The 23,905-nt window shown below is 42.3% G+C and overlaps 1 protein-coding gene across 1 annotated transcript in view; it reads right to left on the bottom strand.

The window, feature by feature from the left end:
* The window catches only part of LIMCH1 (LIM and calponin homology domains 1), a 359,519-nt gene that overhangs the window by 94,085 nt on the left and 241,529 nt on the right, over positions 1-23,905 (bottom strand). The window contains 3 exon segments of the mRNA XM_021101157.1: positions 5,868-5,978; positions 8,673-8,703; positions 15,070-15,176. Of these exon segments, the coding sequence (XP_020956816.1) occupies positions 5,868-5,978; positions 8,673-8,703; positions 15,070-15,176 (249 nt within the window).

Here is a 23,905-nt window from a genome sequence, read left to right as displayed (position 1 = left end):
GTAGTTTATTTGTAGGTCAAAAGGTAACCAGAACTTGTACAAAAGCCAGGCCTGACTAGCTGGAAAAGGAAGAACTCATGACTAACTGAAAAGTATACATCTAAGTTGGATATGGTTTTGTATTTAGTTTCTTTGGAAATGCAAGTAATTATCTTGGATTATTTATCCATCGAGAATAGGCCAAATGGCTAATGTTATTGAACCCTTAGTATATGTCTAGGGCTTTGCCTGATGCTTTCTGCATGCTCTATTATTTAATCCGCACAACGCACTCCTCAATGACATGGTTAGCATTGTCCTCATTTTGTAGAAAAGTAAGAATCAGAGAGGTTGAGTAACTTGCCTGATGTCACACAGTAATCAGCAAAAATGTGCTTCCAACCCAGGACTCTCTCTGCAAATACCAAATGGTAAAAGCTGACAATGTCTGATCAACGTTGGTGTCGTTACAGTTGTCACCATCAGCATCACCTCTTTCACCTGCCAGATGCTTGCTGCTTCCATACTTTGTGGATGACCGAACCTGGATCATATCCCCTCACTAAACACTGTTTATGCCTAGATCACCAAACTATATGTGTTGCGAAAGAGTGGCATTTAGAGTAGGTTAAAAGCATGGTCTCAGAAGCTCAATTGACAGTTTAAGTCCTGGCTCCACCCTCTGTCAGCTGTCTGACCTTGGGCAAGTTATTTTGCTTTGCCTGGTTTCAGGTTTCTCATCTGTAAAATGGAGCTCATAATATTTATCTCATAGGACTGCTCTGCTGGGACGGTTAAATATATTACTATATGGAAAGCATTCTGAAAAACGCCTTGACACATAAATGCTCAAAAAATGTTAGCTATGTTATAATCACTAATTTGTATTCACTGGGCATGTATGTGTCAATATACAAATCATATAAAATTTATAAACGTAGTTAAGGACACAATCTTATATATACACTGCAATTCTTCTATCTCCTTCTCCATTTATAATTCATAACGAGATGCCTTGGGCCCAAATTCATGGGGTGGGCAGACACTCAGGAAGCTGAACCACTGGTCAGATCTAGAAATGACACAATTTTGCAAGCTGCTTGGCCTAGCATTACAAAACTGGGTTTTCCAAGAACATAATGACAGGAAAGCTTCCCCGACACCCAAAGGGCTTCCCCACCCTTCCCGACAATCCACAGAACAGAAAGGGAAAAAGAGAAAGTCAACATGCTTCTTGGAGCTTCAGCTGCTTTCTTACAAGAAGCTCCAAGAAGCATGTTCTTATGGGAAAGAAAAACAGAAAGGCCGTCTGTTGTAGAAAGCTAAGAATAAAACCTTGGATTGAGTGAGAGCTGGAAGCTCAAGGGCAGGGCCACTTTGACAAGTGAAAACCAGGCCACCTGTGGCATCCTTGGCCAAGCTGGCCCCTTAGAAACCTCAGGGTGACGCAGGAGGCTAGCTCTTCAGCCAGAAATAAAAATGTGGCATCAGCAGGAGGAATAATTGTACCTATGGTATATGGAAGTTCCCGGGCTAGGGGTCCAATTGGAGCTACTGCTGCCTCTCTACAGCACAGCCACAGCAATGGGGGATCTGAGCCTCGTCTGTGATCTACACCACAGCTCACAGCAATGCCGGATCCTTGAACCCACTGAGCAAGACCAGGGATAGAACCTGCATCCTCATGGATACTAGTTGGGTTCTTAACTCTCTGACCCACACAGGAAGTCCTAAATGCTCCTTTCTTGGGGTCTGTTACATCATCTCCGCAGGCCCAGTAGGGGCATCCTGTCTTCTAAGGAGAACACTCCAGGGAGAAGGGGTAAGCCTCAGATCTCTCCATCGTGCTAACTGCCGGTTGTTCTCATAAAAGTGTGCTGATGAATGGGGTGAGAACTACCAGCTTCCACAGTATTTTTGGACCATTTCACTCAGCTGTCCTCTTCTCATCCTCCTTTGGCAGAGATAATGAGAACCAGTTAGGGCTGGTGAACGACTTACGGTATCTGAGAAACTCCAGATGCCTCTGTTTTACACGCACCATTTTCCGCTTCCTTTGTGATTTATAAGGTGGCTAAATCCTATTCTGGAGTGTTTTAGGTTCTCCTTTTCCAGCCTGGTGATCCAGGTCCACCCACCACACTCTGGTTGGGGAAGCTATTCACCCCATAGGTACCGACTGAGCATCTTCTATGTGGCACAATATGCGCATCTTCTATGTGCCGGGGACACAATGTTAGGCAAATTCTATTAATACCTGTCCTCCGGGGCCTTATGCTCTACCAGGGAAAACAAAAATCAAAGAGAATCACTGATAGATGAAACAAAGTTGGATGGCAAGTGTCACGAAAAAGAAAGTAAGTTAAGGGAAGAGAAATTTGATGGTTTGCTGCTGTTCTAGGCCAAGGTCTTGGACTTGTTTGCCCATCAAGCTCTCTGCTCTGTATCTCCTTATTCTGGTGATAGCCTTCACAGTCTGAAACAGTAGTGGCTTAGGCCAATCATGGTAGCCCCTGTCCCTGGTCATACTGACTGGTTCAGGAAGAGGACCCACACTGGACCAGAGAATACCCTAGGTGTTCTACGGCTGGGGCCAGGGAGGAGAATTCCTTTGCCTTTCTGGGCCAGGAGCTAGACACAGGTAATCCTGAGCATGCTGTTGGCCATGGTCTCTGCGATGAGGGAACATGTGCCTATTGGAGGAAAGGATGAATTCAAGGAGAAACTAGGGGAGATGACCAAAAAAAAAAAAAAAAAAAGGAAGAGAGAGCGAGAAAAAAGAAGAACCTAGAGTGTTGACTTTGTAGTTCCAGACCCTGAGATCTCTAGGGCACCCCTAGTCTGCATGATTCTCCCTTTAATCTCACTATTCTTTTTTTTTTTTTTTTTTTTTTCGGTCTTTTTGTCTTTTAGGTTCACACCCGGAGCATATGGAGGTTCCCAGGCTAGGGGGTCCAACCACAGCTGTAGCCGCATGTCACAGCCACAGCAACACAGGATCCAAGCCACATCTATGACCTACACCACAGCTCAAGGCAACGCTGGATCCTTAACCTGCTGATTGAGGCCAGGGATTGAACCCGCATGTGTCCTCATGGATGCTAGTCAGGTTCACTAACCACTGAGCCATGATAGGAACTCCTAATCTCACTATTCTCGAAGTGATTCCCTTTGGTTCATCTTAAGTGTCCCATCCTTTGGGAGCCTTTCTCTGACATATCCAGGGCCCGTGAAAGGTCACTGTTGCTATGCTGGCAGAGACCTTTTCTTGTCTGTAGCAATAGCAACCTGCTATGAACATCTACTGTGTGTCAAATGTTTATGTTAAGGGCTCTACATGTGTTACTTGCAATATAGAACTTAACAAGTTGTACCATAGTTAATCATCTCTATGCACATTTCTACCACTAGAAAAAATGAATATGAAACAATTTCTGGCCAACCTCCTTTGTGAAAGAGAAACTTTTCGTTTCAAATTTATTTCAGCTTGTACATGTGCAGAAGAGGTTCCAGTTGTCCCTCAATATTTGTTCTCCATTTCTTCTCTGGTGAAAATACAGTTTTTAGATGAAATAAAGTCTCCTTTTCCCACGTGTTTCCTTGCAGCTAGGTATGGCTATGTGACCAAGTTCAGGTCAACAGGATGTGAGCAGAGGTGTAATGCATGACTTCCCAGAAGTGTGTTTAAAAGGAAGGCATAGATCTCTCTTCTCCTCATCTCTCCTCTCTCCTGGCTCATAGATGGATGTGATGGCTAAAGCTTGTGCAGCCATCTTGGACCAGCAGGTAAGAGGCCATGAGTTGAGGATGGTGTCATAAAAAGACAGAAGGAGCTTGGGCCCCTTATGATCAAAGAACCCCTACACCAGCTCTGATTACTCATGTCCAGACCTATGCATGTGAGGCTGACATAAAACTCTATGTTATTTAAGACCTCCATAGAGTTTTCTGCATTTTCCAGCCAAACTCAAACCTAATTGATAAAATGAGATAATATACACTCTAGATAAATCTAATATTTCAGGCATTGGATAGACCTGTGAAGTTCAGGTCAATTATTTTCTACTTTATATAGGGATATGGGGGCACCACAGCTGGCCATTTTTAATTGTCATGCCTTGTCCAGTGATACTAACTACTCCCTCGTGTCCTATGATGTTGTCTATATTCATTAAAAAGGTAATATCTGTTTACAACAACACATCATTTCAAGGCATTTGGTAATAACTAACTATCTCAATAGAAAGGGAAGTTAAGAGATCTGCAGAGACCAATAGCTGTTCAGCTGACAGGAGCTGGAATAGTGGTAAGACATCAATAATGAGAAGAAATCAGATTCCAAGAGAATCCAGTGGAAAATCTTAGGCAGAGCTTCTAAACAGTTTACAAAAGATAATCCATCTAAACATTTGGATTTCACAAATCCAGACCAAAACTCACCTTTGTCTTTTCCCTAAGCATCCTTAACTCTATTAAGCTAGATGAAAAATAAAAGGACAAATAAGAGTTAAGAGTAAGAAATGACGTATTGTATTTGATTGAGTGGTGTGTTTATTTTGTTTTTAAAGGAATTTAGCTTAAAGGACTTTGTTTATATGTGTTATGACCAATATAAAAACTTTGTCCATTTATACATACATGAGCCAGCCTGGTTCTAGCCAAATGCAAAGAACTATTAGAACGATTAGTTTCAAGGGAAAAAATAAATCATTAGAAAGTTGGAGCAAATTCTTGCTGTCAGTATTAAAAGAAAAACTGTAAAGTACATAATGTCTCTCAATGAAGTCTCATTAGTGCATTTAGTTTGCATGTTAGAGAAGAGAGAGAACAAGGCCTTAATTATCTGCTGCAATATGGGTCTTATCCAAAACCCATGGATGCTACTGATTACAAATGGGTCTTACCTATTCATGAAGGCTTGTTGGGTGGTACTGTTCCTGAGTTATACTATATCTTAGTACTTTGGGTGAGTTAATGTACACTGCTGGGTCTTTTTTTTTTTTTTTTTTTTTTTTTTTTTTTTTTGCAGTTCCCAGGCTAGGGGTCAAATCGGAGCTACAGAGGCTGGCCTACACCACAGCCATGTAGGATCCAAGCCTCGTCTGCAACCTACACCACAGCTCTTGGCAACTCTGGATTCTTAACCCACTGAGCGAGGCCAGGGACTGAACCCACATCCTCATGGATCCTAGTTGGGTTCGTTAACTACTGAGCCACGAAAGGAACTCCCATATGCTGCTGAATCTTAAGAAGGAACACAGAGGTAACCCCCCACAAAATACTCCACTGATTCTTGGACAAACTCATAATTAAATAAACAAAGCTCTGGCTGTTGTAAAACAGGATTTCCAAATTTCCAGGTCATCCAAATACAATGATTGTAAAAGGCACATCTTAGAAGAGAATGCTTCTAATTTTTCAGAGCCCATCCAGAGTGGATGCCCAGGCAAGAACTTGGCTGGCATTACCTCACCCACACCAAGGCCCTGACGGGGAAACAAAATGACCTTTAGGATACAAGTGCAGAGCAAGTCTTCATTTTTGTATAATATGGTATTGTTTAATTCAGGCATTATTCCCCCAAGAAAATAAGCCCTGAATTCTTTGGTCTCTAAAGCCATATACTGACAGAATGAATTTGCTCTTTTAGAATTCAAGTTGCATAGAGCTCAGGTCTCCCATTCTCAAAAGGTAATAAAAGTTCAGGTAGGCGTGCCTGCATGAGGCAAAGACAATATCCGTAAGGCAAGAGGTGGTTTCCTTGACCACATGACATCTTTGGTCTGTGCAATTTTACCACGTGGAACTGTAGTCCTCTTTAAAACCAGCAAATGTGTCGTTTTCCCGCCTTGTCAAAACCTCATGGGATGAAGGAGAAAAGCCATTACCTTTCTCATCTGAGCCAGCAAGCCTTCGAACTCCTTCAGGTCCAGTGTCGTCCCGCTATAAGATGCAGAGCTATTTGCTGCTTTGCCCAGCCAGTAAATGGTTACTAGGACCTGTGAAACAGAACCACACACAAAGAATTACTTTTAAACTAAGGAATCAGCAATGTCCCCCTAACAGGAAAGCAGGAGAAGAGAAGGTGCAGTATTAATTTACGAAAACCACCATCCATGAGGTATTCATTCCAAGTAAAATAATTTGAATAAGAACCCAATGCTGCATCAGTCCACACAAACACAATTCAGTAGTTAAAATAAGACTCTAGTTTTATGGAAAATTTGGTTGTAAGAATATGCTCTATAAGACAACAAGAAGGAAAAATAGGTCCTTCAAAATTATGTTCTTCGTGAAGGTTTCATAACCAGGAAGCAAAATTTCTTGGAGACCCTAGAGTCGCCACCCAGACAAACAATGAAACAGGTTGTCAATTTCCCATGTGAGAGGGGTGCTTTTCTTTCTTTTCTTTTCTTTCTTTCTTTCTTTTTTTTTTTTTTGTCTTTTGTCTTTGAGGGCTGCACCTGTAGCATATGAGGTTCCCAGGCTAGAGGTCGAATTGGAGCTATAGCTGTCGAATTGACAGCCTACACCATAACCACAGCAACCTGGGATCCGAGCCACATCTGGGACCTACACCATAGCTCATGGCAACGTCAGATCCTTAACCTGCTGAGCGAGGTCAGGGATTGAACCCGCATCCTCATGGATCCTAGTCGGGTTTGTTAACCACTGAGCCACGATGGGAACTCCAAGAGGTGCTTTTAAAGGCCCATAATTTCTACTTGGGGGGCACGGAGGTTCTGTTAAGACCAATGGCAAACATTTTTCAAAGGAGTGATAAAAGTTGATTAGTGATTTCCAGCATAAGATCAACACAATGTGTCTAATCAGAAGACAGCAACATAATGAAACGTGCCATGTGCAGATACCTAGCTTTGGGGTACAGTTAGATTCCCAGTTGTCTGAGTGCGAAACTGTTAGCTTGGACAATGCTACTGCCAATGAACACTCGTGGATGTTTAAGAATGTTTATGAATATTCACAGGTCTGAAGCTACAGTCCTAAGTTAATTTTGCTCTGTCTTTCCAAAGAAACCATCCAAAAAAGCAAATGTTCTTTACATTGACTTTCCCATAAAACCCAGCAGGGCTCAGCTGAAGATGAGATCCTTAAAACTGAATCATTACTTTGTTTTCACACTTGGTCTTCTTGCTTCAACAAAGCCCAGAAGTATTTATGGTACCTCGCTTTACTGGCTAGGCCAGAAAAATCTTCGGACAATGTGATACGTGTACTTTGCTCCTAGATGGTAACAGGCCCAAAATACGCTTGTGAGCATTGTTGCTGCGATGCCATTTGGTTGTCTACCTCAGTGGGAAAATGCTGCTTCAGGAATCTTTCAAAACTTCCAGAAATTCTTTTTTAACTGATTGCTTACAAATAAATTGCCACAGTACAGACAATTGCATATGTCAGGATACAAACTAGAGGCATAAAATAACTCATGGTTGCCAAAAGTATGAGGCTGTCTTGCAATGTGTAATAGAATGGAAGGTAAAACTCGTGTTGTATATATATGTATTTTTTTTCTTGGCTACCTGTGGCATGAGGAAGTTCCCAGGTCAGGGACTGAACCTGTGCTATAGCAGCAATCCAAGCCACTGCAGTGATAATGCCACATCTTTAACCCACTACATCATGAAGGAATTCCATTGTGTTGTGTTTTAATTATGGGTTTTCTGTTTAAAACTGTATGATGAAAAATGGCATTTGGAGTTCCCAACGTGGCTCAGTGGAAGCAAATCTGACCAGCATCCATGAGGACGCAGGTTCCATCCCTGGCCTTGCTCAGTGGGTTAAGGATCCAGCGTTGCCATGAACTGTGGTGTAGGCCAGCAGCTATAGCTCTGATTTGACCCCTAGCCTGGGAACCTCCATATGCTTCGGATACGGTCCTAAAAAAAAAAAAAAAAAAAAAAAAAAAAAAAGGCATTTATCCCTGGTTTTATAGAGGAAGAAAGCGGAAATAAGAATGAGAATGTCAATCAAATATAATCGCACTCTGGGCTTTTTTTTTTTTTTTTTTGAAATTTTTATAAAAGGGGAGGGTCAAAGCCAATTAAAAAATTTTATATAGAGAAAGCCACTTCTTAATTTCTTCAATCTGAACTTAAAATAAAAGAGTACTAACATAGTTGCACTTGGAAAATAATATCTAACTCTAAAAAGTTGATTTTGGAAAGTACTAACAAAAATTCATAAGATTAATAGGAAAAAAATCCACAAAAGATGCAGGCCCACAATTGTACACTACTTCTATGATGCTAATCTTTTCCACCAAACAATTTGCCCAACTGCTTAATTTAATAATCCCGTCTGTGCCTACCAATGGCAGAGAACTAATGCTCCTGCTGAGACAGATCATTTTGGGTTTAAGAAACCAAACTGCAAATAGAGTGCAAGCTTTCATTTGTTTATTTCTGGGTGGAACCCTTATCTAAATAAAGAGGACCCCTCCCTCAACCTGCCATTTTTATTTCTATCACAATCATTAATTATTCTATCAGAGGCACATATACTTGTTTTCTAAGGAAGAGTCTTTCTAGCAAGACCAAAAAGCTACTTGATGGTACTTTCTAAATACTCATATGATGAAATACCAAGAGGCATTGTACTTACGAGCTAAATTTTACACTTGAACCATCAAAGTTAGAAGGAAAAAAGTTTGGAAAGTGAAGTTAAACACTTACGTTTTTCAGCTTCCTACTATAATCAAGGCTCCTATTTAAGGAAAAGGAAAAGAAAATATGATTAGTATAGCAGTTTCTTCACTGTGATCTTCCCTTCCAAGCCTCTAAGATGTACTCGAAAGCTAACAAATATAATGAAGTCAGTAGAATATATTATTTTTAAGGTCAATGATGAGTGATTTCGGGTAGTAAATAATATCATTTAGAAAACAAAATACAGAAGGGTAAGGTAGGATTAAACCTCCATAGTACACCATGGAAAGATGAATGCTCTATAACATCTGGAAAATGAAGAATTCCATTTAAAACTAGGACTGTTTATATTTGTATTCTCAAAGCTTAACTGTTAAAGTAAAATTCTGCCTTGGTTATATATCACTGTCAAATTGAAATCTGACTGCACTTCCAAAGTCTTCTTTATACAAGTAATTTTAACAAGGTCTGAAACCTTACTTAATTAAGTAGACCTGAAAATATATGTAGAAGAGGCATACTATCCAAATATTTATTCTTTTCTGCTCTGGACATAAATTAGTGTTGAAAATTAGCCATAAGCAGAAAAAATATGCATGCTATGCTCAAATATACACACATGCATTCTTAAATATACATAAATGTTTATTCTCAAACTATAAACAAAAAAAGCTACTTGATGGTACTTTCTAAATACTCATTCAGTGAAATACCAAAATTTCTCCCAAATTATTCCAAAGTTTATTCAACAGGTCAACAAATAAATACTAGGAAAACAAATGATACATTTCTTTTTTTCCACAAAACTTCAGTGGGAGGGGGGAGGCAGAATATAATTCTTTTACGTAAACTAGTCAAGAATTCTTTCAGATATTTAGGTCCCATCTACTTTATTGCTGCATATTCTCACCCAAAGTACATACCAACGAATAGGTGCACAATTTCAAGCCAATTAAGATTTGACAGGAATAGGAGTTCCTGTCATGGTGCAGTGGTTAACGAATCTGAGTAGGAACCATGAGGTTTTGGGTTCGATCCCCGGCCTCACTCAGTGGGTTAAGGATCTGGCATTGCCGTGAGCTACGGTGTAGGTCACAGACACGGCTCAGATCTGGCCTTGCTGTAGCTGTGGTATAGGCCGGCGGCTACAGCTCCGATTAGACCCCTAGCCTGGAAACATCCACATGCTGGGTGCTGCCCTAGAAAAGACAAAACGATATAAAAAAAAAATTTGACAGAAGGGGAGAATAAAACAGTATATATTAAGGAGATTAAACCATTAACAGAGACTTAGGTTGAAAGACCCAGTGGTCCAATTTGAATTTGACTAAGCATGTTTTCATATTTCACCCCTATTCACAGAAAGAATAACATGTCATTGATCTGCTTAGATACTTGCTATAATTTTTAAAAGTTTAACAACAACCGCAAGAATAACAGATGAAAACAAACAAAAAGCTCTGAAAGATATGACTTTTTTTTTTTTTTTTTTTTTTTTTTTGTCATTTTAGGGCAGCACTTGAGGCATATGGAGGTTCCCAGGCTAGGGTTCAGATCGGAGCTGCAGCTGCTGGCCTAAACCACAGCCACAGGAACGGCCAGATCCAAGCCGAGTCTGCAGCCTACACCACAGCTCGTGGCAACACCAGATCCTTAACTCACTGAGTGAGGCCAGGGATCGAACCCACAACCTCGTGGTTCCTAGATGGATTCGTTTCCATTGTGCCACAACGGGAACTCCAGATATGAAATTTTTGTGAATAACAACTTAAGAACAGGGAACATAAAACTTTTTTTTTTTTTTTTTTGCATTGACAACAAACATTTTTTTGACTAAAATTATGATCCAGTTCTAAAAAAATCATGCTTGGCACATAGCAGGAGCTCACAGAGTATCTGTTAAATGATTTCCACGTAACAACCACTTATGTGAAAATGCTTCCAAAATTGTCAGAGACATCCTCAGAACAATTCAAAGGCTTTCCTCATTTTCATCCGATTGCTAAGATTCCCTGGAATGCTATTTGCTGCATGCCTTTTTGGACTATGCTTTCATTTCCCTTCAAGGTTGTCTGGCACCCATTACAGGTAAAGTTCACGAAATTACACACTCAGTAATCATTTGCAGGTTTTCCCTCCTTTCTCTCTCTCTCTTTCTTTCTTTCTTTTTTCCTTTATAGTCTACTCAAGTTACTTCTCCAAAAAAAAGAAAAAAAAAAAAAAAGTAACAAAAATTACCCACAATGAAAGCTACTCTAAAGAGTATTTTTTAAAGAGACAATTTCAGAACGGCATCAAAAATGTCCCCTTTGGTAGCCACTCCCAGACCTTATGCTTATGCTATTAATTGGTATCCAGGGTGTTTTATTCATCTCCGCTAATGCTCGGCTCAGCTTTCAGAGGGAAAAGGAGAAAAACATAGCCGTTCTCCTTTCATTTACCACAGCTATGAAATCTGTGTATGTTACGAAGTCGCCTGGACAATATCAGATGAAACCAGTGTTACTTAACGGAAAAGTTGTGAAGCAGATAGCTCATTCCATGCCCCCATCCTCCGTGATATCAGAAAAGATTTTCTAAGTACCACAAATGAGTTTATGGCATAATTTTAAATATAAAATTCTTTATGTTCTTCTACATATTCATACTAGAAAATAAAAATGTTTTCTCCCTAACTCTTCCAAATTCAGCATCCTACAGTGCTTGTGGACTACCTCTCCCAAAACACTCCTCTTTACTCATTACCCTTCTACCACACTGGCTCCTCTTTTTTCTCTCTCTCGCTCTCTCTTTTTTTTTTTTGGTCTTTTTGCTGTTTTTCTAGGGCTGCTCCTACAGCATATAGAGGTTCCCAGGCTAGGGGTGGAATCGGAGCTGTAGCCTCTGGCCTACGCCACAGCCATAGCAACTCGGGATCTGAGCCATGTCTGCGACCTATACCAGAGCTCACGGCAACGCCAGATCCTTAACCCACTGAGCAAGGCCAAGGATCGAACCCGCAACCTCAGGGTTCCCAGTTGGATTTGGTAACCACTGTGCCACAACGGGAACTCCTTCTTTCTCTTTTTAGACATCAAGTTTGCTTATTCTCCCCAGCCTTTCTATCCGCCCTTCCTCTACCCTGAATAGCCTATAGATCTTTGCATGGCTGGTTCTTCTTCCTATTTGTGTCTCAGTCTGCAGCCGAAATGCCATCTCTTTAGAGAGACTATCTTGACCAGCTTTCTTTTTTATTTCCCCTCAGTTTTGTTGAGATATAATCGATATGAAACATTATAAGAAGTTTAGAGTATACAACATTTGATATATGTATATATTGCAATGGTCACTATCTTTCACACGATTTATTTTATTACTAATTTATTTTCTTCTCAGCATTTATCACTCTGCAATTTTTAAAAGTTGACTTATTTACTTCCCATTTCTTGACACAGCATATAAACTCCATGTGAACAGGGGGCCTGTTCTCTAGTGACTGGAAAGTATCTGACCCCATAGTAGCTGCTCAGTTAAATCTTTGTCGAGTGAATGAAAAATAACAGTCAGGAGTTCCCATTGTGGCACATCGGAAACGAATCTGACTAGGAACCATGAGGTTGTGGGTTTAATCCCTGGCGTCGCTCAGTGGATTCTTAAGAATCCAGCGTTGCCGTGTGCTGTGGTGTAGGTTGCTGGCAGTGTAACTCCAATTGGACCCCTAGCCTGGGAACCTCCATTATGCTGTGGGTGCAGCCCTAAAAAGACCAAAAAAAAAAAAAAAGAAAAAAGAAAAATAACAATCAAAGGGAAAGGTCATGGAAAAGTGTTGCTTAACTACAATAATAATACTCAAGTGAAGGAAAAACTTAACAGGGAAGAAAATAAGGAGAAGAAATGCAAAATGGGAGCTAAATGGGAAGATAAGATAAAGAAGGGAAAGGAAGCATAGGGAAGAGAAGGGGACAGAGAAAAGCAGTAGAGAGGAGGATAAAGAAAAAGAGCCGAGAAAAGAACAGGAGAAGGGGAAAATGGTCCGGTCATTGAGACGCGACTGTCTATGTGCCACAGGTCTAAGTGACTTTTTTTCCTTTCCCTGCCTTCTGCACCTTTGGATTAAAATCTCTTTCTTTAGAAGTTGATGGAACCGGGGAGTTCCCGTCGTGGCGCAGTGGTTAACGAACACGGCTAGGAACCATGGGGTTGCGGGTTCGATCCCTGCCCTTGCTCAGTGGGTTAAAGATCCAACATTGCCGTGAGCTGTGGTGTAGGTCGCAGACACGGCTCGGATCCAGCGTTGCTGTGGCTCTGGCGTAGGCTGGCAGCTACAGCTCCGATTGGACCCCGAGTCTGGGAACCTCCATATGCCGCGGGAGCGGCCCAAGAAATGGCAAAAAGACAAAAAAAAAAAAAAAGTTGATGGAACCATCTTTCTGGACCTGTACTGAGCAAGCTTTAGCTAGAATCACATATGTAAGGAGATTCTGTCCAATTCCATCTTATAGATAAGAGACAGATCCCTCTTGAAGCAAGGAAGCTTGCCTAGGATTATAGACCTAGGAGGTAGCAGATGCAGGAATAGATCCCAGATTTCCTGAGTTTCCCAGTTTTTTGTAGATAAGCCATAAAGGGGATACGAGTCCTGAATTTCCAAAACCCATCAGTCTCAGCATTCTCCTGGTTTAGTAGCATATTGATTTAGAGTGACACTTGAAAAAAAAAAAGAAAATGAATGCAGCTGCCAACACTGTTGACGTGAACTTTCCTTCACCCTCCAAGCAATGCGCGTGTGACTAATGATTACCTACCGTGTCACACAGTCAACTATTGTTTCTGGTCACTTGCCACCCAGGTGAAACTAAGAATGTGAGATGAGGCAGAACCTGAAACAATTTCCTCAAATGAGTAATGAGTTATAGAGGCTGGAGTTAGGTACAGAAATAAATGGAGCAGTGAGGACAAAAATGAGGTTTATGGTGGTTTCTGTATTCAAATATCACAACTTTTACTCTGGTATTTAGGTCCTTAACTAAGATTTTTCCACGAGAATTATTAAAGAAAGGTCAAAAGGTACAAACTTCCAGCTATAAAATAAATGAGTATGGGGATGTATATATATATATACAGCATGGCAACTATAGCTAGTAATACTATATACTGCATGGAGTAAGTTGCTAAGAGAGTAGATCTTAAAAGTTTTCATCACATGAAAAATAAAAAGTTATATGGTGACAGATGTTGCCTCGACTTAGGGTGGTGAACACTTTGCAATATATACAAATACTGAATCATCACGTTGTACACCTGAAACTGATATAATGGTGTATATCAATGATGTATGCCAACAATACTTCCAAAAAAAGGCACACTGGCAACCGAGAAGTGATGTCATGCAGCCAATCATGGCTGCCTCTCCCTATTCCCAGTCTTGAATCATAAAATCCAATAGAGGCTCCAACTTGATTTCATTTAGCGGTTTCCATTTTTTTCTCAATTTTTTTCCTCATCTTTAAAAAAGGCAATACCAGCCAACCGCGGAAAATGAACAATTCTGAATTTTGATTTCTCTCTCTTCTCTGTCCTCCTATGATAAAATGACCCAAAAGTCATCAAAAGGGAGACGTATTGCCAATCCAAAGATCCTACCTGTGTAATCAAGCTTATTATTAAAGCATATTCAGGCCAAATACCATTTGTTTAGTTTGGAAAATGTCTTCTATGAATTTGGTAGAGTCTAAAGGACTTCTGAGCTACAGGAAAGTTCTCTCTACCATCTCATTAGGACTTTTCGTCTCATTACTCTGTTCACTGGCTATTTCTTTGCAAAAGAAGCACATTTGCCTTTTCTTTTACTGCAACATTCTTTCCCAAGAATTCTTGGGCCCCAAACATGGCTCACTGAGTAGATACAGTCAACAATAGCCAAATGGCCAAATGATCCATCTTCCAAGAACTTGATCGCTGACACATATGAGAAAACAGTTACAAGTGTAAATGAAGAAGAGATTTTTCCATAATCTATTGCCTTCTTTGCATAATAAACAGAGTTCAGATCTGTTTACTGAGTTTGCAGTCTTCCAAGAGCCTATTCATATGCCCAATTGGAGCCAATAAAAGCTTTTTGTCTAACCCAAACAGATTCTGTGCATATTTCTCACTTGCCTTTCCCTCTGTTAAGTTTCACCTAACATTTTTTTTCTCCTTTTCTTTAAAATTCCAACTTTATATGCGTGAGTCGGGCTTTTCTAAAAACCATGGTTGATCCGAATGAAAGGTATGCGCAAGGAAAAGCCAATGTGTCTTGCTTTTGAAAGCTAACGTTTTCCCTTCATTTTTATTTTATTAGGCATGTCCAATTCTCTGCCTGTTAGACCTGACAACATCATCACAAAACTGCAAATCAAACCACAAATGGGTTGCCCTTAAACATAAATTGCACATTACTTACTTGACTGTTACTCTGTTGGATGTATCCTGTAGGTCACTCGGGTCAAAAAGTTGAGATTCTTTAAGGCCGAGCTCTTTACAGCCTCTCAAGAATAATATGATGTTGTCCTGGGAGGAAGAAAAGAAATCCAAATCTGTATTATTTTATATTATCTTTATGAACCAGCCTTTCCTCTTTAGTAGTCCAAATTCCTACGGAGATGTCAGCCATTAAGCAGAGACAGTCAGGTGTGAGTCATAGTTTGGTGGATAATAAAATCGTACTTCGTTAGGAGTAAATAGACACTTTAAACTTCTAAACTCACAGCTATGTCACATTCATTTTTTTTTTCCTTTCCTTCTCCACGTATGTGTAAAACTGTAAGTTAAAGGACACTGGCAATTTTGGGGGACTAGTACTCACAAACCAGGAATTTCCTATTGCTTCAAAATTTTGTCCATCTTATTGCCCAGAATCTGGTTCAAAATTGATATTTTTTTAAAAGTAAGTGTTTCTACCCGTGTCATCTTCAATAGGTTTTTCTCGTTAATTGATCTTCCAAAATATATCCTTGATCAGTGGGTTTTGAGCAATAATACTACTTGTGACTATCAACTGAATTCAATGGAAAAAAAAATCTAGACTTAATTGGAAAGGGGAAAAAAGAAAGGGCAAGGAAATCTTTTTAAAATAATGTCAAGGACCCTCCTCATAGTAACAGATTTCTCTAGCAAATCCAGTTTACTTTGAATTGGCAGAAGAGCAGGCACAATCCTCAACTGAAGAAGGTTCTTCATCTGTTGGGAGTCATCAAGAATAAACAAATGGCTCTGGAAGGGATTGTAAATAGTGAGTCATTCTTTTAGAACTCTGGGATGTTAGCAACAGGGTCTTCAATAGTCAGTCTCTAATTATCCTCTTTCTAAAAGATTCTGATGAGCTAACTGGCCCCATCAGGTGGTTCAGATTACAGGAAAGGAATGATGAAGCTGATTCCAGAAGCCAGATCAATGTGACCATCTAAAGGCTCTAAGAAAGATGTTACAATAATCTGAAGTGATGGCGGTGGTAGTAAATGAATTATATATCTACCCCGGTGCAATTCAACAAAGTGAACAGAAAAGCACAGTATTTCCCAATGACTAGTGTGGATGGGATTCTAAGATGACCCTCATGAATCTGCTCCCTGGTGAACACACCCTGTATAATCACCTCTCCTTGAGTGTGAGTAGAATCTGTGCATGTGATGGACTCTCACTCTATGATTAACCAGTTGACTTTGAGTTGATCAAAAGAAAAATGATCTGATTGGGCTTGAACTAATCAGGGGAGCTTTTCAAAGAGGGGTGAAGTCAGAGTTTCTCCTGGCCACAAGTTCTATTGGTACAAGGAAAAGCATCCTGTCAACAACCACATGAGCTCGGGAGGAGGCTTGGAAGCTCAGCTAGGACTTCAGCCGCGATCAACATCTCAATTTCAGCACCATGAGACCCTGAGCAAAGAACTCAGTCACACCATGTCCATACTTCTGATCTCCAGAAACTAAGATCATCCCTGGGTATCGACTGAGGATGCTAAGTTGATAGTAATTTTTTAAGCCGCAATAAAAAATGAGGAGATCCAGGCTCAAAACAATAAGAGCAATAGCCTTATTGTATTGTATAGCCTTCATGAAACGCCAAGGACTCTTCCAAGAGTTTTACATCTATTACCTCTTTTCATCCCTGCACAACCTTATGAGACGGGTACCAACATCCTCCTTCTACAGATGAACAGTGTGAGGCACAGAACAATTAAGCCTCTTGCCCAAGGCCACGCAGCCAGCAAAGGATGGACGTGCAAAAGAACATGGCCCATATGAAGAACTCCAGCCTCAAATCGGAGGCTGGGACAGAAGGCTATGGAGTCAGGGGCTGATCACGGGGGCCTCAAAGGCCATGGAAGGCAGGCTATGATGGTCACAGAGGGGTGGGAATCTGACAAACAAATGTCAAGATCTGCTGCAGAAGTAGATTGTTGGGGGTAGGCCAGGGGGCGAGGGGTGGGCAGGTGAGAGTGTGAAGAAGGACTTCCGATGAGTGAGGCAAGAGGCTGGGGACCAATGAGGAGATAACTGCCATCTCACGTCTCCCCAGCCCAGAATGTTTTCTTTCCTGTGCCCCTGGATTTTTTTTTTTTTTGTCTTTTTAGGGCTGCACCTGCACCCGAGGCATGTGGAAGGTCCGAGGCTAGGGAGTGAATTGGAGCTGCAGCTGCTGGCCTATCCCACAGTCACAGCAATGCAGGATCCAAGCTGTGCCTGCAGCCTATACCACAGCTCACAGCAACACTGGATCCTCAACCCATTGAGCAAGGCCAGCGATCGAATCTGCGTCCGCATCGATACTAGACAGGTTTGTTACCACTGAGCCACAACCAGAACACCCCCTGGATTTTTTCAGTAGGCAAGAAGAGCCATCATTCACGGGACCTCTGTCCTTCATAAGACCTCTTGTCAACTGACAGTGAGCTGGTCAGAGTCTGAAGTCCTCCGTACCCTCGCCCGTCTCTCCTTCAATTATTTTACATGTGATAAAATCATCCAATTTCTCCTTGGAGTCGCACTATTTTCCCTCCCTTCTCCAGAGGTTTGGAGATGTTCAGCTGAGTCTTTTCTAGGACATGCAACCATCTTTCTGGTCAGCCCATGGGCTCTGAGGGCTTCTTGCCCAGAGGAAAGCTAAAGGTGGATCCTGGAACTCTCTGGGAGTCATTTGGGACTACATTAAAAAGGACCGGACCTGTGACTGCCATGTGGTCCCATAAGAGGTTCGTGATTGTGGCACCTCAGACTCTCAAGAAAGGCAAGAAGGTGCTCTTCCCCGCCGCATTCCCAGGTGTGCTCTGAGCACCACTCTATCTTCAGCACACAGGCTGCAAACACAGAAGCATTGTGTTGCCAGCCGGGCTGCACAGTGTGGGCTGGGAGATTTAACTAACGGCAGGGCTCCTTCCAGCTCCTTGCTGCAACCTAATGATGTTGGAAGGGGGCCAGAGCCCAGTCAGGAGAAAAGCCAGAAGGAAAGCCCCCCCACACCACCCCACCGCCCGCTAGCCAAGAGCTAACAAGGGCAGCGCCAGAGCGGGTAGGGAGGGCTGTGCCTTTAATTACATAAAATGCATCCTGCAAATCCCCATCTGCTTTACTCTTCACACTGAGTTTTTTCCACATTTACAACTCCAAGCAAAACTAACATCTTCAATATCTTAGCTTCAGAAGCCAAGCAGTGCAACAGCATCTCAGTCCTGGGGGACAAGTGGAGACACTGATTGACCACAATGATGAGTCTAGGTGGCTCTGACTAGTGTAGCACTGCAAACTCATTAAGGCTTAGGCTTCCAAAGATGTTTTTAAAGATGCTTCAAAAAATTCAGTGTCACAATAAAACAAAAATTGGAGACTGAAGAAACATGATGACCAAATGTAACATTTGACCTTTGACTGGATCCTAGATCCAAAAGGGAAAAGTAAATAAGGCTATAAGAGGCCAATTTAAATATGGACTCTTGTTGGATGACATTACTGAGTGGACGTTAATTTTCTTAGGCATGGTGGTGACGGCATTGTGGTTATATGAGAGAATGTCTTTATTTTTAGACAAACATGAATAATTTAGAGACAAGTTATCATGTCTATAACATAATTTCAAACAGCTCAAGGAAAACCTGTGTGTGAGTGCATACACACGTGCATGTGTGTATAGGAGAGATGGGGTGGGGAGAGAGTGATGTCTGCCTGTTATGGAGAAAGAGATAAAGCAATGATGGCAAGACGTTAATACCTGGTGAATCTAAGTCTCAAAGGTGGGCAATTTTCTTTTGGTAAAGGGCTGGATAGTAAATATGGCTTTGTGAGCCTTGTGGTGGTCTCTGTCAGAATGGCTCAACTCTGTCATCACAGCCAGAGACTTGAACAGGAATATCAGCATCCCCGTACACTTTATTTACAAACTAGGCGTCTGGCTGCATTTGGCCAGCAGCAGGCTGCGGTCCACTGGCCCTGTTCTAGGTGAACACTATTCAGGTATTCACTCTGCCATCTGCACATTGGAAATTGTCCCCAAAACGTTTGGAGAAAAGGTTATTAAGTGGGTACAAATCCATTCTGCTCCATAGGGTTGTGACTTCACTTGTAAAACCAACTGCATAAAAGTCAAGGGAAAAATAACGGGCACCTCAGAGACAACGATTGCAAAGTCCCCGAGGTAAAGGCTCCAGTGCTACTGATGGAAAGTTACTATTTCTGGCTAACGGGAATGTGCTGTAACACGAGTCTCAATTCAACACAGATGCGGAACATAAAATTCCTAAAAAAGTCCCTTTTGTGCTCGACTAATATTAATATATGGATTTATACCACTATTTACGTAACTATCATGCATTCATTCCTCCTTGTTCTTGGTCCACAGGATCCCTGTTTCACTAATTTGTGGGCCTGCCCTGGGCATGAAGACCTGCCCTGGAGTTCCCGTTGTGGCTCAGTGGTAATGAACCCGACTAGTAGCCATGAGGACGAGAGTTTGATCCCTGGCCTTGCTCAGTGGGTTAAGGATCCGGTATTGCCATGAGCTGTGGCGTAGGTCGCAGATGCAGCCCAGATCTGGTGTTGCTGTGGCTGTGGTGTAGGCTGGCAGCTGCAGCTGAAGTTCCAGTTTGACCCCTAGCCTGGGGAATTTCCATATGTTGCAGGTGCAGCCCTAAAAAGACCAAAAAAAAAAAAAAAAAAAAGTCTCCCCTGGCGGCCGGGGGTGGAAGCCCGAGCTTTCTGCCCTCCCTGAGGTCCTCTTCTCTGAAGCAATACTTGTCCTTCACTCTTTTTGTTCTCACACCAAAGGCAAGAGGAAGGAAGACCCAGTAGGGTCTCCACCCCCAGAGTTTTAGGTACTCACTAAATATTTAAAATAAAATAAAATAATTACGACATTCTAGGTGCTTAGAAGGATTTTTTTAAAACCCCACAGAATTCCTTACAGAATTCTAGTAGAGGGAATAATAAGGATTTAACAACAGAAGTATCTTATCTTCAGGATTAATCCTCCTGATCCGTCAAAGGGCTGGATTTGTTCAAGATACACATAAACAGAGGTCTATTGATGAAAAATTGCCTAATTAGATGATGAGAGCAAATAGATCACGGAACTCGGCATAACAACTTTGGAGTCGGGAGGATCCCAGTTAGAATTCCAGCCACATCCACGTGATGAGCATGGGCATGCTGGCCTTGGGTATGGTTCTTAGCCGGGGTTTTTTTTGTTTTTTGTTTTTTGGGTTTTTTTGTCTTTTTAGGTCCACGCCCATGGCATATGGAAATTTCCAGGTTAGGAGTCAAAACCGGGCTGTAGCTACCTGCCTACACCACAGCCACAGCAACATGGGATCCGAGCCACATCTTCGACCTACACCGCAGCTCATGGCAACCCCGGATCCCCGACCCACTGAGCAAGGCCAAGGATCAAACCTGAGTCCTCATGGATACTAGTCGAGTTCATTACCACTGAGCCACAGTAGGAACTCCCTAACATTTTTCATCCTTGAATTTCTACTCTGTAAGGTGCAGGATGTCATCAACCTCACAGGGCTGCTGGAATTACAGAAACTATATTAAGAACACAGCCCAGTGTCTGGTACCTTCCAGGCACTCCTTATATGGCAGTTATGTCTTAATGTGACATTATCGTCAACCTAGGTCAAGAAGGAACCATGCAAGGTGAGATGAAGAATTGTTTATTCTGGAAGTTCCTGTTGTGGCACAGCAGAAACAAATCTGACTAGGAACCAAAAGGTTGCAGGTTTGATCCCTGGCCTCGGTCAGTGGGTTAAGGATCCAGTGTTGCCGTGAGCTGTGGTGTAGGTCATAGACATGACTTGGATCCTTCGTTGCTGTGGCTGTGGTGTAGGCTGGCAGCTGTAGCTCTGATTAGATCCCTAGCCTGAACCTCCATATGCTACGGGTATGGCCCTAAAAAAAAAAAAAAAAAAAAAAAGAATACTTTATTCTTCCACAAAAACCAGACATGGTGTGTATGTATAGCCCTTGTGAATTACATGGGAGATGGTTTTTTTAAAAAGGGTAGTTGCAATTGTTTAGTTACTGTTATAAATTGCCACCTTGACACTGACACAGGCTGCCACAAATTTAGGTGCAAACTATGTGCCAAAAGTCCATTTGTAAGTCATCCTTGGCAATTATTTCCCGGAAACAGTTTTTGCATGGCGGTTCCCAGTTCAGGCCAGAAAAGCCTACTTAATCCAAAATGTCCCTGAGGGGAGTCCTAATTACATCATGGAACCTAACCGCTGAGCAGAACTACATCTCAGTGGGCAGGCATATTCAGAACTGCCTGGTCTGTGTCCTAGGCTGTAGTCACATGGAGGATTCCAGAGGCCATAGAAAAGGCTTCTTCAGCCAAGGCAGCCCCTCGGGCGGAAGGGGCAGGGGTGAGAGAGGAAAAAGGGGGGCCAGCAATTCATTCCCCGGCAGCCCCCAAGACACATCACTCTCCTCCGGGCCTTTCTCCCTCCTGTCTTCAGAGGGCAGGCTTGCTACCTTTCCCTTTTTCAGCTGTCATTTCCAAGCGGATGGAGCTTCTCCTTTTCCTTGCTCCACTGAGGAGCAGTGTGCAGCTTTCTGGCTCTGAGGAACCAGCACAAAGTGATTTTCTAGGAAAACCAGACTGGTGGTGAGAAGCCCCCTGCTCTGCCCAGTCTCCTTGGCTTTATTTCCTTTACAGTCTATAGGGGCAAGGGTAACACGATGATAGATTTGGACCTCACAGAAAATGAACGTAATGCTCCTTTGGATTTCAAATGAACCCAGACGTCTATACTGCCAGGTATTTAAAATGCAATATGCATAAAGCATTCTATACTTTTCAGTTTCTATATATGAAAAGACTACATGGAGCTATCAAAATGCAAACTGATACTATAGCTTGTGAATTGAACAATTTTTTTGGCTGAGTCCAAGGCATGCGGAAATTTCCAGGCCAGGGATCGAACTCCTGAGCCGTAGCAGTGAGCTGAGCCATGGAAGTGACAACGCCAGATCTTTAATCGGCTGCACCACCAGGGAACTCCTGAATTTAATGATTTTGAAGCATTTTCTACAATAAATATTTGCTTCAAAAATCTTAATAAGGAGTAGGATATCTCAGAAAGATTTGCAAGCAGATTAGGGAAGACCCAGATCTTTTTGGAAAATCAATAACTAACATCAATGCTACTTTTCTGCTCTATCTATAAGGCTTAAAAAATGAAAAAAAAATTGTGTTGGGAAAATAACAATTAAAAAAAAGGGTTTTGTTAGGGTTCCAGCATTTGAAGCAAACAAACTGCCTTTAGCAGAAGTACAATTCTGAAATTCAGAACTTAAGGAATACATGATCAAAATATCTCCAGAAACTTGCCCCACAATTAACAGAATTTGAGGATTTCCTGTACCTGCTGCATGTGCACGGTTGCTCCCCTAACTGTACGGGCTCCAGCCCGGCTCCAGTAATTGGCCGACACCCAGCATTCGCCAGACTTTCAACGCATTTGAATTTGCCAGGAGCACTTAATGAGGATACCAGGCCTTCCCCTGAGAGGCAGGAGCAGATCGTCCTGCTTGCGGGGAGTCCCGGGGAAGTCTGACCCAGAAGGTGGCAGCTGGATGGCAGCTTGAAGAAGAAGAAAAAAAATGGACGGATGGGAAATGAGCAGAAGCACAGTGGGCTGCAGGGAGAGAACGCAAGGCTGAGGAGGGAAGAGAGTTACAAGCGGGAAGCTTGGGAGAGTTGTGAGAGCCTTGAGAAGGATTTGGGCTGCGCTCTGGGGGTAGGGAATCAAAGCTACTTGAGGATGGAAAGAGTCCTCAGATCCGACTTTTCTTTCAGGAGACTACATCAGGCGGCAGTAGGAGAGATCCATGGCGTGGAGGACAGAGTCCATGCACGAGATAATTACAAGAGCTCAGGGGCAGACGTGGAACGCCTGCACTCATCCAGAAGCTGTAAGGGCAGGAGAGAGAGAGGATGCAAACTCCCCTCATTGGCTTGGCAGTCGAGTGGCTTTGGGAGAAGAAGGCAAGAAAAAGGAGGGGAGACTGAGATTTTTAGCCATGGAGACCACCTTAAAGAATGGAGGGAGGGGGAGTTCTCATTGTGGCTCAGTGGAATAAGAACCTGACTACCATCCATGAGGAGGCAGGTTCAATCCCTGGCCTCATTCGGTGGCTTAAAAATCTGGCGCTGACACAAGCTGCAGCAATGGGTTGCAGGTGCGGCTCAGATCTGGCGTTGCTGTGGCTATGGTGCAGGCTGACAGGTACAGTTCCAATTCGACCCCTAGCCTGGGAACTTCCATATGTCGCAGGTGCAGCCCCAAAAAGGAAAAAAAAAAAAAAAAACACCACAGAATGGAAGAAGGGAAGGAAAAATGTGTGAGAAACAGAAATAAATCAATTTGGAACATTCTATATGCAAAGAGCCACAGCTCATCGGGAGTTTATATTTAGGTCTGCTGCTTAGCAGCTAGACGAGCTTGGGCAAGTTGCTTACATGGTCTCTGTCTCAGCTTTCTCTTGCAAAGCCCAAGTCCTTACAATGGCCTACAAGGCCCTCTGGGATCTGCCACCCTCTACCTCTCGGACCCCACCCCCACCTCCATCCCTGCAGCTGGCACAGCTCCCTCCTGGTCCTCAACCAAACCAAGCAGATCCCGGGCCTCTGCACTGCTCTTTTTGTTTGTTTGCTTGTTTTTGCTTTTTACCTAGATATTACCTAAAATAATCTCTTGTCTATCATAAGCTAACATGTAGGAAATATGCATGGGATGAATG

This window comes from Sus scrofa, chromosome 8 (genome assembly GCF_000003025.6).
Source record: "Sus scrofa isolate TJ Tabasco breed Duroc chromosome 8, Sscrofa11.1, whole genome shotgun sequence".
Lineage (NCBI taxonomy): Eukaryota > Metazoa > Chordata > Mammalia > Artiodactyla > Suidae > Sus > Sus scrofa.
Note: the sequence above shows the minus strand (reverse complement) of the source record. Positions and strands in the feature narration are given on the sequence as shown.